This window comes from Phoca vitulina, unplaced genomic scaffold (assembly GCF_004348235.1).
Source record: "Phoca vitulina isolate PV1807 unplaced genomic scaffold, GSC_HSeal_1.0 scaffold6, whole genome shotgun sequence".
Taxonomy (NCBI): Eukaryota; Metazoa; Chordata; class Mammalia; order Carnivora; family Phocidae; genus Phoca; species Phoca vitulina.
Window position 1 is genome coordinate 29,046,840 of NW_022589709.1, and position 20,381 is coordinate 29,067,220.

The window sequence follows — 20,381 nt, forward strand, 5'->3', positions numbered from 1 at the left end:
CGCTATCTTTTTTTTTTTTTTTTTACATATAATGTATTATTTGTTGTACCTCTTTTTTTTAAAAAGTTTTTTTTTATTTATTTCAGAGAGAGAGAGTGTGTGCACATTTGCCTGTGGGGAGGGGCAAAGGGAGAGGGAGACAAGTAGACTCCCCACTGACTGATCAATGAGTCCAACGCAGAACTTGATCCCAGGACCTTGAGATCATAACCTGAGCTGAAATCCAGAGTCAGATGCAAAACCGATTGAGCTACCTAGGTGCCCCTAAATTTCTCTTTTGCAGAATAAAAGCTCTCTTCCATTTAGTAAAAAGAAGTCAGATAATAATTCCTTGTTTGCTAAGTCAGTGTTTCCTAAGAGGCCCAAAGATATATTCTTGATATGTGAGATATTTTTATCTTCTTTTTTAAGAATTCATTTTGCAAATCACTGAATCATACAATATACCTAAGATTGTCTATATTATACATCTGACCAAACAAGTAAGCAGTGTTCTCTCAGGCTGAAAGAATAAGCTAATCTTTAACATGTACACAAATAATTATAGGTAAGTTGTCTGAATTCCCAGTTTTTCAAAGTTTGTAGTTTTTCCTGAACTTTCCGTGAAAATTAAGGGACACTGATACTATTTAAACCATTTTTATATGTATTCTTAAGTAAGGCTCTTTTTGTTCAGCATCTTCATATTTTTCATGTATTCCATTTTTTCCCTGCTATTTAACTTTGGTTCATAGGTGGAATGTCTGATCTACTCCAATCTCCTCTTTATAATATCCAAATAATCTTTAGTCACTGAGTTGAAAACAGATCCCAAATTTTGGAGAAATTGAGGGACACCTGGGTGGCTCAGTCAGGTAAGTGTCCAACTCTGGATTTCAGCTCAGGGAATCTGGAACCATTTTCTGCTAACATATCTCACTTGTCTTGTCATTTGTCTCTTTATTATCAATCTGATTCTCTGCCTAATTAATTTCAATTATTTGAATTCTGGTTACACCTTTATTTTTATTCTCCTATAAATGAAAAGACCCATGACTTGCACCCTTCCAATAACAACTTACACTTCAACCTCTAAATAACTTTTTAAGGGGTGCCTGGGTAACAATTAAGTGCCCAACTCTTGATTTTGGCTCAGGTCATGATCTCAGGGTTGTGAGATCAAGCCCCACGTCAAGTTCTGCACTGGGCGTGAAGCCTGCTTAAGATTCTCTCTCTCTCCCTCTGCCCCTCCCTCCCTGCTCTCTCTCAGAAAAAATTTTTTTTTCAAAATACTTGCAAACTTTACATTGGGCCACAGCTACCTTTTTCTCCCACTCGTCACATACTTCCATAGCACAGAATTGGTAGGTAAATAATAAGTAGCCAATAAATATTTCAGTGATTTATTCTGTTCTGTTTTCAGTTGTCTTGTTAGTATATTATTGTTCTTTAGGAGTATCAATCCTTAAATTTTAAAGTCACTATAATCAAACTATTAGAAAATCAAGTAATGATTTAATATAATAAAAAGCTTAAAATATAAATTCATAATTACTTTCCTTTTAAAATTTATGGATTTTATAGGGAGATGAAAATCAACTGTCTTTTATCCAGTGATAGACATTTTAAAAGAATCTACAAAACACTATAAGAAAACTGATTCCTAGATTTACTTACCTGAGGGATAACAATATCTGCTAATGCCTTCGAAAGCCTATATAATTCCATTGTATTTTCTAATTTCAAGGAACCATTATGCTGGACATCATATTTTATACAGTCATATATGTCAGGGATTTTACTAATGTCATATCTTCCATTCTTTGTTTTAAAGTCTTTTTCCAACTTGGACCATCTACGTAGCATAAGCTCTAATGTTTCACTATGGTAAAGCTGAATATCTAAAACAACATAACATATTTAGCATATTAAACTTAGAATCAGATTAAGGGTATATACAAAAAGTTGATAATTAGAAACTTTTTTTAAATGTCAGAGGTAAAACTGTTAAGAAGGTAGGGAATGTTATCATAGTCATATACCATTAGCAACCATATATTCTGTAGACCTAAATAAAAGATATAAATATTTGGTTTAGGACTTGGGTTTATAAAAGACCTTCCCGTATGTTACACACTTCAATAATCAAAAGAAAAAGAACAACAATTATAACAAAACTCTTTTAGGCTATTTTCAGTTCTGAATTTTAAGTATTAGTCTTTTCTTACTAGATTCACAGAACTAACAGAATGGACAGTCTTTAGCAGAAAGGAACCTTAGAAATTAAACATTTTAAGGGATTTATTTTTACCAGTAAGAATCCTAGATTTCAAAGTTGCCCAAGTTACAATAAGGCTAATCTCAGAGTTAGAGCCCAGATCATCTTCTTATTGCTTGTTTCTTATTATGCTGCCTATTTGCTGCTTAACTATATGGCAATGCTACAGAACTATTCAAATAATAATATTTTATTATCTTTTTCATGCTATCATAGAGAAAAGAAACCATAACCTAGCTATTATTCTTCTCCTGGATGTATGTTAACTCATAACTAGAATAGTAAGAGGCTTAGTTTCTTAAGATTGATACATCTTATTTTAAAATGTTTATAGTCTTTGGATAATAATTTTCATTTGTTTCACGTTCCAAGGAACACATCATATTTACCTGATGATTTGGGATCTTCCATTCGATGTCTGATTTGAGAAGTCAAACTCTGTATCAAGGAATAAACTTTGTCACAGGTCTTCACAGGATTTTTAATTAAATGCATTGATTTGATAAGAGAAATGCTTCCAGATGGAGTAAGCTACAAATGAGGAAAGTGTAAATATTACATCTAGTTATGCCTAATTGTCCAAGAGAACAATATAAAAAGTTTTCCAATAGCTGGAGAACAATTCCATATCATAAATTAAGATGATGCCCAAAGTATAGTAATAAGATCAAGAAGGAAGTAAAAATCTCAGAATTTCATGTTTAAAAAATAGTAAAGATTAGTTATCGTTAGATTACTCACAGAGAAAATTTAGCAGAAGTACTCTAACTTATAGTGACAAACTGCTGACTCAGTATGGTTCTAACCATTCAACATATATTTACATGCAATAACCCTAATTGCTGAATTTCTATATTGTATACCTGAAACTAATAAAACACTATTAACTATATTTGAATTAAAAAAGAAAAGAAAGAACATAAAAATAAAACACCTGAAAAATGAGGAAACTTCCTGTGTTCAAAAAGATAAAACACTAAAAATAAAAAAATGCAAATGACTGAAAAATAGCAAATTAAATATTAAAATAGCAAAAAGAAATTTTAGAATTGAAAAATACACTGGCTGAATTAAAAGCACATTAAATACAGCCAAAGATAAATTTAGTAAATTGGAAGACTGGTGAGAAAATTTTATCCATAATAAAGCATAGAGACCAAAGGATGAAAAAAATTTTTAAAAAGGATAAGAGAAGAGAAATTTTTTTTTTTTTTAAGATTTTATTTATTTATTTGACAGAGAGAGACACAGCGAGAGAGGGAACACAAGCAGGGCGAGTGGGAGAGAGAGAAGCAGGCTTCCCGATGAGCAGGGAGCCTGATGCGGGGCTCGATCCCAGGACTCTGGGATCACGACCTGAGCCGAAGGCAGACGCCCAACGACTGAGGCACCCAGGCATCCCGAGAAGAGTAATTTTTAACAAACATGTATTTAGAGACCCAGAAGAAGGTAACAAATGCTACATTAAAGACAAAAATCAAAACCATAAAAACAACTTCCCAAAACTGAAACCACAGATCCAAGAATCCTAATCTACTAGCAGGATCAGTTTAAAAAAGCAATCTACATCTAAACATACAACAGAAAAACTGCTGAAAATCAAAAGTAAAAATGTTAAAAGTGGCCAGAAGGAGTTATACATAAATAAATACATAAATACATAAATAAATAAATAAATAAGACTATCTTCAAAGGTATAACAATAAGATCAACAACTGACTTCTCAAGGGAAACAATGGAAGCTAGAAGAGAGTGTAACAATATCTTCAATGCAATGAAAGAAAATAAATTCTATCCTAGAACTCTATACCCAGTGAAAATATCCTATAGAGTCAAGTTGAGGGGCACCTGGGTGGCTCAGTTGGTTAAACGTCCAACTCTTGATTTCAGCTCAGTTCATGATCTCAGGGTTGCGAGATTAAGCCCCACGTCAGGCTCTAATGCTGGGTGTGGAGCCTGCTTAAGATTCTCCCTCTTCTTCTGCCCCTCCCCTCACCCTCCCTTCCTTAAAAAAAAAAAAAAAAAAAAGTAAAGTTGAAATAAAAACATCTTCAGACAGAAAAGCATTCACCATCAGTAGACCAATAGAATTAATATAGTTGTTCAGACAGAAGGTAAATGCTCTTAAATGGAAACTATGGACTTCAGAAAGAATAAAAAGTAATTTAAAGGGCAAATGAGGGGCACGTGGGTGGCTCAGTTAAGCACCCGACTTGATTTCAGCTCCGTTCTTGATCTCAGGGTCTTGAGTTTAAGCCCCTCATTGGGCTCCACGCTGGGCATGGAGCTTACTAAAACAAAATGTAACAAAACAAAAAACAAAAAAGGGCAAATTAATGGATAAATCTAAATAAAAACTCCCTGCATAAAAGAATAATAAAAATGACATTGTACAGTTTAAAAGATACAAAATTAAAATAAACAATATTGAGAGCATAAAAGTTGCAGGCTATGCAAATGTTACAAGGATTTTAAGGCTTGCTGCTAAAGGTATGGTTTTAGGACTAGCAGGCATTGACATGAACTGGAAGCTTATTGAAAGTAGAATCCTAGTCTCCATCCCAGATATGAGAAATCAGAATCTGCATTCTTAACAAGACTTCCAATGATTCTTATGCAAGTTAACATTTGAATAGTATTTTTCTAGATTCCTTGCATTGTCCAGGAAGAGTAAGAGCACTATGTATATAAACATTTGACTTTAAGAAGTTATAGAAGCCTACTATTATCTCTGGGGTAATGACAAAACAAAAAATAAAATCAAATATAATTTTTAAGCTAACAGAGAAATAAGTAAGTAAAAAGTACCAATTTCAACAACAGAAGAGAGAAAAATTATAAAGGCAGTATAAATATAAAGCCCTTCAAAATATAGTGGATTCATATATAAATTTGTCAATAATTTATATTGTAAATAAAACTGCCCTAAAGATTTTCATAATACATTTAAAAAAGCCCAGTTACATGCGGATTGTAATAGATACACCTAAAAATGTAATTTCAAAAAGTCTGAAAGTAAAAAGGTAAAAAAGATGTACAATGCAAAACCAAGTAAGAGGGGGAAAAACTGTTGTTGCTATATTAACCTCAAACTTTCAAGCAAGAAGTACTGATGGAAATATATCGTTTCTAAATTTGTATCTATCTAATAACACGGCATCAAATATGTAAAGCAAAGATTAAGAGAACTACAAAGACAAGGAAAATCCACAATTAGAGTGGAAAATTTTCTTTTTTTTTTTTTTTTTTTAAAGATTTTATTTATTTATTTGAGAGAGAGAATGGGAGAGAGAGAGAGCACAAGAGGGGGGGAGCGGGAGAGGGAGAAGCAGACTCCCCGCTGAGCAGGGAGCCCGATGCGGGACTCGATCCCGGGACTCCAGGACCATGACCTGAGCCGAAGGCAGTCGCTTAACCAACTGAGCCACCCAGGCGCCCTAGAGTGGAAAATTTTCACACACAACAGTGAAGAAAGAAAAAACAAACAAAAAAATTCAGGAAGAATTTTTTTTTTTTTTTACTAAGATGGTATAAAGTTAGAAATAAAGTTTAACTCAAAATGCCATAGGTTTTGAAATTCTAAAAAAAACCCTCTGACTAATCTATGATCAAAGAAGAAATCACAAAGGAAATCAGAAAATATCCCAAACTGCACAAACCTCAAAATTTATGCATGCAGTCATAAGGGAAATTTATAGCCTAAAGTCTGTATTTTAGAAAAGACTGAATATTCATGAGTTAATAAGCACACAGCTAGTGACACGAGTTTACAGAAGTAGAAGAAATACAATATTAAACAAATATTAATCAAATGGAAAACAAGTGCATGATAAAGAGGACCAACAAATTAAAGATATTTCTTTGAAAGGACTAATAAAATGCATCAACCATAGTTAAAATGATCAAGAGAAAAAAAGACAGTACAATGTTATGAAACAAAAAGCGACATCTCTACAGATCCCGCAGACATTACAAAGAATTTAAAGAGGCTATGATAAACTTCTACAAGAATGTAATTTAATACTGACACAAAACGTAGTAACTGAAAATTACTAATTACTCTGGAATCCATGATTACAATGATTACAGGATTTCCCACAAAGAAAATCCCCATAGGATTTACTAGTAAATTTTATAAAACATTTAATTAAAGATATGTACACAAACTCCTTCCCCAAAATAGGACTCCCTAATTTTATGAGACTAGCATAATTCTGATGTTGAAAGCAGAGCAAGACATAAGAATAAAAATGTGAAGGTCAACCTGACTCATGAACACAGATGTAAAACTCCTAACCAGAAAATAGTAAACCCAAACCAGTGAGATATATTAACAACAACAATAACAAAATATATACATATACATATAAAAGTTGAGTTTATTCTAGGAACCAAGATAGCTTTACATCCCCCCAAAAAATCATATGATACAAGAGATAAAAAGGAAATAATGATAAAATTCACTAACTTTTCATTTAGCAAAACAGGAACAAAATGGAATTTCCTTATTTTGAAAAGAATAGCTATTAAAAAAAACTACAGAAAACATTTAGTGGGTAAATGTTAAAAGCTTTCTTTGAGAACGTGGACAAGAAAAGATGCCACTTCTATTTAACACTGTTTTCAAGCTGCTAGTTACTGAAGACAAGAAAAAAAATAATAAAATAAACAAGATCCAAAAGGAAGGAAAAAAGCCTGGATGCATTTAAAGGATAAAGAAAAATCTACAGATAAATTATTAAACTAATAAATGAGCTCAATAAGGTTGATGCATATAAAGTCAATATTTTTTTTTTTTAAAGATTTTATTTATTTATTTGAGAGAGAGAGAATGAGAGACAGAGAGCACGAGCGGGAAGAGGGTCAGAGGGAGAAGCAGACCCCCCGCTGAGCAGGGAGCCTGATGCGGGACTCGATCCCGGGACTCCGGGATCATGACCTGAGCTGAAGGCAGTCGCTTAACCAACTGAGCCACCCAGGCGCTCTATAAAGTCAATATTAAAAAGCTATTTCTACATAGCAACAATCAGAGAATAAAATTTTTAGAGGTACTATTTACAACAGCATTAAAAATATATTAAAAGATATACATTTTCAGAAACTACAGATTCAATCCATGTAAATCAATACTGCAACAGGATTTTTGACAGCTTATTTTAAAATTTATATGGAAATGCAAGAAAAGCCAAGAAAAACTTGAAGAAGGAACCATGTAGGACTTGGGTGATCTTGCATTCAGTGGCACAGGATCAAGAAAAGAATATAGTATAGAAATAGACCACACATATATATATATTATAAAGATCGTACCACAAAGTAGAGGGAAAAGGACAGTCTTTCAGTATATGGTGCTGAAGATCATATATAAGAATATTTTATGACCTCTAATTAGAGGGGAATGGTAGATACAGGCATCCAGTTATTGAATGAGCAAGTCATGGGGATAAACGGTACAGCACAGGGAATATGGTCCATGGTATTTTAATAGCGTTGTGTGGTGACAGATGGTGGCTACCCTTGTGCTGAGCATGGCACAACATATAGTCTTGTCTGTCTAATCACTGTGTTGTATACTTGATACTAATAAAACAACGTGTGTCAATTATGTTTCAATAATTAAAAAAAAAGATATTAGACTACATAAAAAAAATGGACTGACCATAAAGGAAAAAATTAAACTTGGAATTCATGAAAAATAAGAACCTCTGCTTATTGAAAGACATCATGAAGGCTCAGAGTAGGTGGCAGGATTTAGAATACATATAAAAAAGGGCTCATATCCAAAATAATTTAAGAACTTCTACCACTCACTAAGAAAAATACAGACAAGCAGTAGAAAAAAAGGACAAGAGACTTGAAGAGAAGGCCTCATGAAAGGATATCTAAATGGTCAAAAAATATTAAAACCACACTGAGCTACTATTACACATCCACCTTCAGAATGGCCAAAACCGAATAGTCTGAGAATACCAAAAATACCAAGAATAGAGACTACGTAGAATAATTATTATTCTGCTGGATTTCTGGTAGAAGTGTAGGTTGGTTCAATGAATTTGGAAAACAGTTTGACATTACCTACTCATACTGAAACCTAAGCATACTGTGGGTCACAACAATTCCAATCGTAGAATATCCAAGAGAATGTATGCTCATATGCACTAGTAGATACACAATGACAGTCATAGCAGTACTAATCGTAAGAGCACAAAACCGTAACAATGATACAAGTATCTATATAAATTATAGCATATTCATAAAATACAACGTGGGTCATCAAACTATGGCCTGCAGGCCAAATGTGGCCTGTGGCATAGCCCATGAGCAAAGAATGGTTTTTACTTTTTTAAAAGGTGGGTTAAAAAACAAAAAGAATGTGCAACAAGAGACCAAATGTGACCCACAAAGCCTAAAATTTACTATCTGGTCTTTTACAGAAAAAAGTTTGCCAATCCCTAAAATAAAATACTACATAGACGTGATTACTGATTAACTACGGAAATTCTCAAAAATATGGATGAACGTCACAAACATGATATTGAGCAAAAGAAGCCAAACATAAAAGAAAACCTACTCTATTGTATGAAAGTTTAGAAAACAGCCAAAACGGAGACTGCAGCAGTTAGGGATGCATACTTAGCCAAATAAGTTTCTTGATATGAGAAGACTATAAAAAAGAGCACTAATAAGTCAGGATAGTAATTAATTCTAGGAGATTGGGAAGGAGTTGCCATTGAGAAGGGGCACACAGGGGTCAGAGATGTCCCAATGGTCTATTTCTGTATCTTGATGGTGGCTATAGGAGTATTTGCTTTATAATGCAATAGGCTCTAAGTTTGTTTTACATACATTTCTGTATGTGCATGATAGTTCACAAGGTAAGAGAGTTTGCTAAGACCCACCTTTTCATAGTCTTCAGCAGTAAAATCTCTATCTTTCTGAAGTATTTCATGAAGTCTTGCTTTCACACGTTGCTGACAACTGCTCAAGGAGTCACTGTCACTATCCAAAAGGCCATTCATATTTGCACTTTTTACCATCTGAACAAGAATGGGTGTAAGCTCTCCTTCTAGAGCTAAGAGCCCCTAAACATATTGGATAAAGCCAATACAGATTTTAAAATTAGTATGCAAATTAATAGAAAGCATTTTAATATTTACTTTGTTACATGCCAAATATCGCAAGGTATAAGCTAACTATTTGCAATAAACTTGGTTAATAATACAGCCCATCACCATTTCAGGGCTCGAGTTTGAAATTTCAAATTTGGGATTTTTAAACATCGCCTTAGCAAAAAGTCTTCAATGACATTCCTAGCAATTCTAAGAAACGTTTACTTATACCTTTGCAAAAGCAGCTGCAGTCATCTGGACTCGTCCCTCATCAGAGGCATATATTTTGAGGTCATGTCGGTAGGTACTATGTAATCTCAGTAAACCACAGCCAGGAAATCCTGCATAATCTCCTGAAAATAAATACTCAAATCACTTAAGCTATATTTTTGTCTCACTATATTTCTATAAACTATTTAGTAACATTGCAAAATAAATGAAGATTTGAAAACATAATGCACAGATTTAACCAAATTAAAGAAGCGCCAAGATTTACCTTGACCTCCAGGATACATACACCTGAAAGCTCTTCCAAGTTCTTCAGCCTGGACCCTGCCTGCAGGAGTTAGTTCTCCTCCCCATTTTAGAACCAAAAGTAAGGATGGTTCTTCTCTTCGGCTGTCTAAGACACATGTGAATGGAGAGAGGCAAATGTCAAGTTTGTTTATTTTTTCTCATTTTTTTTTAAAGATTTTATTTATTTATTTGACAGAGAGAGAGGGACACAGCAAGAGAGGGAACACAAGCAGGGGGAGTGGGAGAGGGAGAAGCAGACTCCCCGCTGAGCGGGGAGCCCGATGCAGGGCTTGATCCCAGGACCCTGGGATCATGACCTGAGCCGAAGGCAGACACTCAACGACTGAGCCACCCAGGCGCCCCACGTTTGTTTCTTTTAAAGAGATGTATTTCAAGATTAATTTTTTCTTTGTTCTATCTTCTGCAGTGGAATATAGCTTTTATGTAAATTATTTTGTTCCTTTGAACATACCTATCTTTGTAGGCTTTTGCTTCTGTCAGGAACACCCTTTGCTCCTTCTGTTAAAATCTTACTAAAATTTCAAAATCTCTTCCATACGTTACGAAGAAGGCTCTTTCTCAGTTTTCTGAAAGAAGTATTGTTTCTACCTTCCCTGCTCTCATAGTGACATGACACCAATAGTATTTGCCCAATATATTTAATTTAGTTGTGCTAGCGATGTTAGATTAAGAGCTCCTTGACCAAAGGATCAAGATCTTGTCTTTGTATCAAAAGTCTCACATAAAAGGTAATGTTAGCTGAAGTGAAGGTGTATACATTTTTATGATGAGGAATCAATGATTTGCATAATTTTTAGGAAGGCGTGAGATGAGAAAGCCTGAAATTTATTATAATTTAAATTTATGAATTATATATATAATAAAATGTAGCCAAGAGCAGCTTTTTAAATTTGGAATTGTGCAACCTCTTTATGTTCCCGACCAAAGATTTTCTCAGATATTAGGGGAAGTTCCACAAGCAAATGAGTTTCTATACTTAATTTATCTGCCCTTTATCATGTCCTAAGATCTGTACTGGGCTACAGAAACAAAGGTAATTTAAAAATAAGCAATAAGGGGTGCCTGGGTGGCTCAATCAGTTTGGTGTCTGCCTTCAGCTCAGGTCATGATCCCAGGGTCCTGGGATCTAGCCCCCTCTAGCCCCCTGGGATCTGGCTATGTCTCCCCTCTCTCTCAAATAAATGAATAAAATCTTTAAAAAAATAAAATTAAAATAAATAAATTAAAAAAATAAAAATAAGCAATAGAAGTGCTAAAAAACTTAATGATGATTCATTAAAAGTGATAGAAATCAACCTTTTTCCTGGGACTAGACAGTAGTTGTATGTGCTTTATTATGCAGGCCAATATTAATTTATGGAAGGACAATTAATTAACAGGCTTTTTCAATCAATTCAATTATTTATTGAATGTTTTTTATCACGAACATTAAAATATAAGAAATTAATCTGTATTGCTATTAATCACAAGTGTGACAAAACAACAACATGTCAAATTTTAAAATACATTTATAAAGATCAACATAATCAAACTTGTGCTTGCATTTAAGATAATCATTACTTCAATTTATGCCACTATAAATAATGACATTGTGAATATCCCCAAAGATCAATCTTTCCCTGAATATATGACCACTTCCTTGGGATAGATTCTTCTAAGTAGAATTAAGATAGAAGCATATGAACATTTTCTGAAGTTTCTAATATATATTGCCAAATGACTTTACAAAGAGTTATGTCAATTTATACTCCTCCCAATAGACTGAAATCTGCTCACACTGCATTCTCATCAACATTCCTTACCATCAATCTGACAAAAGAATAAAACAAGAAAATACTTTGCTAGTGTGATTGGCAAAGTAGTTACTACTATTATTACCATTATTTTATTGGGCATTTACATTTCTCTATGAAATGGCTTCTCCAGCCCCTGCCCATTTTTCTTTTAAAAGGTAAATGAATTTATGGAGTTTTATGCTGACTACTTTTAGGAGATGGACCTGACCTTCCTTAAATGCCTATTCTGACTTTTTCAGTGGAGGAAAATAGCTATATTAGAAACATGTTTATTATGTATTTTTCCAGTCTTTTTGTACTTTTTCAGTTTTCTTCCTGTATACTCTGCCCTCTTTTACCAAAAGAGGAAGAAAGGGGTCCATTAAGTAACATGTAGTTATAAATAAACTTTCTGAAACAATCCCAGAGTAAAAGGGAAGTCCTAAGCAGTTTCTAAAACAATAAAATCTATCCTTTACTCAAAGGATCAAGAATAAAATCTATCCTTTATTTAAAGGATTGAAGAGAAAGTTAACAAAACTCTACTTTATTTTTCCTTTATTCAGCATGTCAGTCCCTAAATTATTACACAGAAGAGGGTTCAAAGGTAGTAAAATCAGTAGTTAAGTCCCTACACATAATTAAAACACAAGAGGCATTAATAGTGATATACCTTCTTCTTCACTAGATGTTTTAGGACAACCATGAGGCAGGTAAGTTAATTGGACTTTACGATTTATTCCAGAAAAATGGCCATACCTGAAAAACAAAATGACAAGCAGAACAAACAATTTTTAGTAAGTATTCAATGCAACCTCCTAAAGAAAAACTAAAATCCATCTAGAGAAAACCTAAATCTACATATTAATATGCCCTTCTATTTTTAATTAATTGATGAATTCTCTAACATATCCTAGCAGAAAATCTCTGTACCATAGGTACTCACTCATTCTAATCACATCAAAAATGAAAATACAAAAAATTTCTCTACAAAACTTAGACAATTTTGAAGAGGTGACAAAGTATAGAAATATAAAAAAATAAATGTATGGGTATCTAAAAAATTAAAGGAAATAAGATTCTAAGGGGTTAAATATATAAAGCTTATAATTGGAATACCGGTGTTATCAATTTCACTTGATTAAAACATAGTTCAAAATTGTTTTTTAATTAAACAGCATTTAATCAGTGGTCCTGTTAGTAATTTGGCTTTCATCCTAAGTAGTATTTCATAAAATATCCAAATTCTTCTCATCCCAAAATGAAAAGTAAAACTAAAACAATAACCTTCAAAACAACCATCTGTTTTCTCACTGTACCAATAAAAATCTCACTAGACTTTCACTAATTTCTCTTCAGCTTCAGCAATAAAGTGCAAAAAGATCAAACTGTGAAGGAAATTTAACACACTCATACATTAAAAAAAGAACACTGCAAAAATCAAAGTTAAGAGTTTCAGAAAGATTCTCACATTTCCAATACAGTCTTAAGTTGTTCAAGTTTTGACTTGTTTTCTTCAATTTCAGAATCATTATTTTGCCCCAGCTCCATAAGAAGTTGTCGGGCAATGTCCAGCACTTCCTATAAAATAATAAAGAACTGAATTTTTATGTAACTTTGTCATTAGCAATTTAAAACCAACAAGAAATAAAATGCACTTGCCTGTAACTGTTTTGGCTTTTTGAGTTTTAATTTCCCAGATTTGTATCCATCACACTTTTCAAAAAGATCAAAAAATCTTACAAAAAAAGACAGCACAGTTAGTCCTTTGCAATAATTAGTATTAACACTATACACTTACACAAATCACTTATAAATGAAGATATGGGACTCAGATCTATGGATTTCAAATACTGTGTGTCCTCTTTCACTATAGAAGGTTGCTCCTCCATTGAGTGATAAAAGTTACTATTCTCCTGAGCACATCAAACTAACAATCATTAGATCATTTTTAAAAGTTTTTCTCATGATGGAAACTGAGTATATGATTGTAATACTAAGTACCATATTCTCTGAAGTCACTGCATACATATACATATTAAAAAATGTTTCAACACATATTGATTGGCTCAGGTTTTTAAATTTTATTGTTTCCAAATCAAATACTGAAGAGAAAAAAGATAAACTTCCATTCTACTAATTTCTTCTAGAAGGTTGAGAGGTTAAAGACTCATAGAAAGCAATGAAGAGAATAACAAACCAAGATTAAACACAACATCTAAGGATGTTTATGCCTTTACAACAGTAAATGAAAGCCAGATCAGATGGATGATAATTGATGGATATTACCACAATAATTTTCAAATGCTGATACATACAATTATTTTACATGGATTTTGTTTGCATCCAGTGGTTTAAATTAATGGCCAAGAAATGGGAAAACAGTTTTTCTATATGATGTATTAATCAAATCAGGTAATCACCTATCATAAATCTTAAATTATCTCCTGAGTGTTAAATTATTCCCCCTAAAACATACTTTTGATGCCTCACTTCCATTTTCATTTTTTGTTTTGGTGTTCGATCCCCATGACGTATCACAGCTATGACACATCTAAGTTCCATCCTAAAATAAAAAAAAATGTTCTCAATTTTCTAACAAAGATTTCTGTTATATAATTGAGACTAATACAACATCTCATTATTTGTTTAGAGCCATCTTTTACCATTTCGAGATCTTTCCCATGAAGAACAGTACTTGTAACAACCAGTTGATTTTATCAAATTCAATCTTAAGATTTTAAGAAGCTGGAGGGGAAGTAATATTAAGCTATATATCAGCTTCCTCTCTAGAGATGGCTATGCTCACACTGGGATAAAAGTAAACAAATGGCAATCCTGGAACTTCATTAAATACTTGCCCTGTAGCATAGATCATTACAGACTGTGATTTCATTAAATCAAAGCAAAATAAAGCTTTACTTTACAGCTGCTGTATTTATTTTGACCTTGTAAGAACAGAACAAGTATTTCAAACTCAAATTATGAGAAGATAATAATGTCTTAGAAAGAAGGCTAGGGTATACTTTAGTGTATGCCAAACTGTAAGCCACAGCATACAACCCTGCAGGATTTACCTAAAAAAATTTTATATTAAATAGTTTAGAATACTGGTTTAAAAACATAATTAATTTCTTTTGTCCTCCCACCCCAACCAGGACTTCTCAGAATTTTTAACACGCTAAATGTAAACATCTAAGCTGTAAATATGAAGTATTTGGTCAACTCACTTGAGTAGCAGGTGAGTTTCAAGCAGTAATTTTCACTAGTAGAATGTTATTAGACACTTTGGCAACATTGGTCTAATTAATTTACCTCAAGACATACCTGTATATTTTTTCTTTACACACTCAGAATACAGAAGTTGTATGACCACTGATTATGAACCTTTAAGTGATATACCTGTTGGCACCTCCTTTATTTTTATGACTTAATTCAATAGTTCTATAACTAAGCATTTTCCAGGACTGTTTTTTCCAGAATTTTTTTTTTAACAATATAAAAGATTTTTAGTCTAGGTGGACCCCACAAAAGCATATACCCTATTTCTCCATCTGCCAAGTGAATCATATGAAAACATACACAGTAAAGTGTCCAATAATCATTCAGAAATTTAATCTCTATTGTAATAGCAGAGACCGATGTACAAAACCCAAGGAATTTCTAAAGGAAAATATTCAAACTTACATAGTTCCAGATGTAGTTGGTACAATTGGGATATCTTCAGCTTCTAAGGGTATTGACCAGGGGATATGAAATTGTGGAGCAAGTTCTCGCATTACAATATTGCTTTGATACAAAAAGAAAAAAGTAGAAATTAGTTCATTTTAAGACAAAACTCAGTACTCAATGACTAACGACACAGAATCATAAAAGGTCAAACTAGTGATTCTGTGATTATAGCACATAAAAAGTAACTCAAAGAATCAATCCTGATTTAAAAAAATTATATTAGCAGTCCTAAACTGGTACATCAGAACACACTGAAGAGATGCCATAAATTTGGAATTATTTATTATTTAGTTTTAAAGTATAAATCACAATGGAGGCAAATAAATCACTATAATTGCATTAAATCTACTCACAGATACATTCTGAAAACCAAGATTGCTTCTTCTTTATGGCCACAGGTCATTTCTTTTTTTTTTAGATTTTATTTATTTATTTAGAGAGAGAGTGTGCAAGAAGGGGGGAGGGGCGGAGGGAGAAGGACAGAATCTCCAACAGACTCCCCACTGAGCATGGAGCCCTACATGGAGCTCGATCCCAGGACCCTGAGACTGTGACCTGAGCCAAAACCAAGAGTCAGATGCTCAACTGACTGAGCCACACGGGTGCCCCAGGGATCATTTCTTACCTGTTTGTTGATCACTTTTGAAGTTACTCTAAATACCATGGCTCTTTTTAAACAAATTTCCATTATATTTTACTAATAGGGTTAACAATGGAAACATGTTAAGTAATTATAAAACATTTTTTGTTTTGTTTAAATTTAGCATTTATTCATGCTAAAATTTAGTAAGCTCCGCCAAATTTCACCTTAAGTGAAGTTTACCAATCTTTAAAATATACTATAAAAGCTGACTCCAATGATGACATTTTAAAGTGTAAGTTTCTTATGGCTTTGTCATATATATTTTGAAATGGTTTAAAATTATTTGTCTTGTGAATCTTCTAAGTCAAGGTATAAGAAAATAGGTCAAAGAAAATAAAAATGGCATTTCTACATGCAGTAATTTCTTTTGGGTTCACTTGATAATCTCATGAGATTATCTTTAAGTGACATATAATTATAGAAAGCAGTATCATTCAAAAAAACCCTGAATTCCAAATATTTCTATTCTACTCTGGTTATTTATTTCATCAGTGTTCATTTTTATATCCTAAAGTAAGAGAATGAAACTTTTTCAACTGTAATCATATATCAAAAACTTGCAGAACAAAGTAATCTAATAAATTAGCTGGAATAATAACTGTATAGCACTTCTAAATCTTTAAGTTAAAATATCTTTAAGCCATCATCTATACTGGCCATAGATTACTCTGACTTTGATAACCCAAAGTATAACTCAGGATTTGGCATAGTTCTTTGGGGATGTCATTTTATGAACATTGATTTTTATTCTAGAGCGCTTCCAGGACCCTGATCACTTGATGTTTACAATAATTTGGTTTCTGAATAGCTAGTCTGCATTAGCTGTAACAAAGGTAAAGGGGAGAAATATAAAGAAAAAATTCTTACCCAAGTATTTTTGCACAATCATCATAATACTTCATGGAATTTTTCACAAAACTGAAGCCATTGACATCACAGACATAGGACTGTCCATTGGCTCGTAACAAATCAAAACCACAAACTGTTTGCTATTTAAAATAAATTATAAACTTTAAAGTTACATTTGAATTAGGATTCACAGTTTTTCAGTCTTTTAACGTATCAAATTTTATAAATGCCTAAAAATTCACTACTGCTTATTAGTTTATTTCATAGTAAGTAATAAATGAAATTATTCATCTGTAACCTGAGTACTCTGAAAATATGTAAAACATACCATTTGATCATTTGAGTTCCCCCATGAAATAAATATAGAACAAAAATGCTTAAGAGATAAGAGAGGCCAAAAAATAACAAACTATTACAAGACATTCTTCAAGTAACATTTAATTAAAAAACAAGAGTAAACATTTTTAAAGGCTTTGTTAAATTTTGTGATAGTAGAAATTATATCACTTTAATCCAAAAAAGCATAAAGGAAAAATAGTTTTGAAGATATGTCCCAGAGGAAATGTCCAATTATCCCTATGAATCTTTTTTTTTAAGAGATTTTATTTTTAAGCAATCTCTCCACCCAGTGTGGGATTCAAACTCACAACCCTGAAATCAAGAGTTGCAGGTTCTACCAACTGAGCCAGCCAGGTGCTCCTCCCTCTGAATCTTTTACACCCTGACAACTATATCCTCGTGAGCACCTGAAATAAATTTACTTTATTTGGGAGAAGAAAACAGTTGCAAGGTAGGAATTTCCTACTCAGGCTCCTGAAATTTTCTATTTTCTGCATCTTATATTCAAATCATCACATATTAGTATAATGTGATTTTAAGTCATGTCTTTTGGAATCCTGTTATTACATAATTAAAACAATTTATATAAAGCTATTAAAATGTATTTATAGACTAACATTCCTTCCACAGAAGTGACTTCAAATTATTAAGACATAAAGTATTTATTATTTAATAACCAGTAACACACTAGTTTTACATTATATACCCAAGACAAGACTTCAAAAGGTAAAGTTTATCTTTTAATAGATCAAGTTGTACTACTTCGGTTTAAATCTTTAACATACATTATTGGAAGCCTAATGATTTCACTGAGGGAATTAGTCAAATGTTAGAAGTAAAAAATTTTCTTTTACTCAAGAAAGAAAATTAGAATTTCTTTTACAGGGGTCTATATGGCCTGTAAAACATCCTACCTTGAAAGCAAGGCAGACTTTCCAGGCAATTAATTTCTCTCGTGCATTAAGAATAACAGGGTATCTAACTTCTTTTCCCTCACTGTCTCGTTCCACCTTGCCATCAAGCGCTGGAGATTTTCGAGCTTCAGCATGTGCGTAATCTGGACCCACTGTATAAACCTTTAATAAATGTTAAAATTAAAAATTTATATATTATTTAAAATGTATTAAAAAAAGCAGACAACAAATCAGAAGAAAAAATAATCAATAAAAAATACTTCAGTCTCCAGACTGTTCTTTTCACACTTCTTTCTATTTCACATGCCAAAATTTTCAATACACTGGAAAAGATTATAAATAATTAATTACATGGCAAAACTGCTAACATGAAGTTCTGTTCTCTACAGAGAATGATTATACTGAGCATTACGAGGGAACACGAGGTTGTATAGGATGTGATCTTTTCCAAATTTTTTTAGCTTAACCAAAGGAGAGGTCCATGACAGAAGGAACTAATGGCCAAAAGAAAGATTAAAAAACTGGGGGTGGTGGTGAGGGACAGCATATGCTGAAAGGCAGACAAGAAAGGGAACAGCACCCTGAGTAAAGGTAATCAACACAGAGGCCAGAGGCATTAAAGAGCACGATGTATTCAGGTAAGAGTAAGTTATTTGGTGCCTTTTATTCTGTAAGAAATAAGGTTCATAGGACAGACTGGGAAATATTCTGTATGCCACCCTTATAAACCTGATTATTACCCTAAGGTCAACAAAATCCACAAGAGAATTTTAAAGGAGAGATTCATGATCAGGTCTACACCGTAGAAAAAAAGACAGTCTCGTTAGACAGAGACTGGATGAAGGTATAGCAATTAAGACCTTATCTGTCACCAAATCAAACATATTGTTTGATTGTATTATACTACAGTTGTTGCAGATCTCAGGACATCATTTACACTAATCAGTGCTTAGAAACTAGTGGCTATTAGACCCTTACCCACTATATTTTATTATTTAATGTCCTTTTAAAGAAGCACACATATTATTGTATCACAAAGTTGGTTTTTAAATATTTTTGTAACTACATTTCAATAAAATTTGTCTCCTTGGCAATCCTGTTTTAAGCATCAAAGAACATTACTCTAAAACAAGGGTCCATAGGCTTCAGACTGCCAAAGGCATTCATAATTCAAAACAGATAAAGAATCCCTAGTCATAAAAAGAAAGAGATCCAGAATAGAGTCTATTCTCAGGGTACTCTCTTTTTCTGATATCGTTGGTAAACTAAATACAAAATTAAAATATACTGTAATCAGTCCTACCTTTACATCAGTACCATCTGTGGGCATAAACTCTTCATATATATATGAGCCTGTTTTTCGTACATTGCTTTCTGGGGAATAAACACTACTCCTACTGCCAATCTGAAAACAAAAGATGTCCACAAATATAAAAACTAAAATATTCATCTCATTTTTATAATATAACCTTTTTACCATCTATTTCCATCTTAGATATTTCCAGAAACTTCTATTGGTGCACAAATATTTAACAACACTTACTATAGAGTTGACACTGTATTATTTTCTGCTGTAATATAACTTACATGTAAATTAAATTGCTAAGAATACAACGAACAGTAAGAGTAATGTTCCCAAGATTCAACCATGTTCTTGCACGTAACCCTCTTTTGTTCACTTCTTCCACCACAGAATTTTCCACTGTGTAAGTACACCATAATTCATTCATTCTATTAATGAATATTTAGGTTGTTTTCTAAGCTTTAGCCAGTAGAACAGTGTTGCTTTCAACATTCTTCTAAGTGTCCCATTTGCAAGAGCATTTCTAAGGTACAAACTACAAGTAGAATTACTAGGTGATAGAATTACTAGGTGCTCATATTCAACTTACAAAGATAATGCCAAAATATTTTATGAACTGTTTTAACAATTTAGAGTCTTCTAGCAATGGATGTGATTTCCCAATGCTCTACATCCTTGTCTATAATTGGTATTGTTAAACTTAATATTTGCCACTCTAATGGATATAAAATAGTATCTCACTGTGTTCTTACTTGCATTTCCATGATTGCTTGTAAGTGTACGTGCATTTTTAATCTTAATATATTGTTAAATTATGTTGCTAAGAGATAAAAGGCTATATTAATTTACATTTCTGCCAACAACATTTGGGCTTGTGCTTGTTTTCCAACTATCTCAATCTTTTTGATCTTTCGCCAATCCAA

At 32.8% G+C, this 20,381-nt stretch overlaps 1 protein-coding gene across 16 annotated transcripts in view; it reads right to left on the minus strand.

Moving 5' to 3' along the window:
• PPIP5K2 (diphosphoinositol pentakisphosphate kinase 2) overlaps positions 1 to 20,381 on the minus strand; it is a 72,883-nt gene that overhangs the window by 36,013 nt on the left and 16,489 nt on the right. For 12 of the 16 annotated variants that reach the window (XR_004299359.1, XM_032403910.1, XM_032403907.1 and 9 more), the window contains exons 7-19: positions 19,459 to 19,560; positions 18,156 to 18,317; positions 16,921 to 17,042; positions 15,366 to 15,467; positions 14,158 to 14,244; positions 13,341 to 13,416; positions 13,150 to 13,259; positions 12,352 to 12,437; positions 9,863 to 9,988; positions 9,598 to 9,719; positions 9,157 to 9,339; positions 2,647 to 2,788; positions 1,657 to 1,880 (exon numbers count right to left, since the gene is read on the minus strand). Coding sequence is in view for 15 of the 16 variants with exons in the window: in XM_032403910.1 (XP_032259801.1) it covers positions 1,657 to 1,880; positions 2,647 to 2,788; positions 9,157 to 9,339; positions 9,598 to 9,719; positions 9,863 to 9,988; positions 12,352 to 12,437; positions 13,150 to 13,259; positions 13,341 to 13,416; positions 14,158 to 14,244; positions 15,366 to 15,467; positions 16,921 to 17,042; positions 18,156 to 18,317; positions 19,459 to 19,560 (1,644 nt within the window). In the remaining variant the exon portion in view is untranslated. The remainder of the gene's footprint in view (positions 1 to 1,656; positions 1,881 to 2,646; positions 2,789 to 9,156; positions 9,340 to 9,597; positions 9,720 to 9,862; positions 9,989 to 12,351; positions 12,438 to 13,149; positions 13,260 to 13,340; positions 13,417 to 14,157; positions 14,245 to 15,365; positions 15,468 to 16,920; positions 17,043 to 18,155; positions 18,318 to 19,458; positions 19,561 to 20,381) is intronic. The other 4 variants (XM_032403904.1, XM_032403902.1, XM_032403911.1 and 1 more) reach the window with 1 other exon arrangement.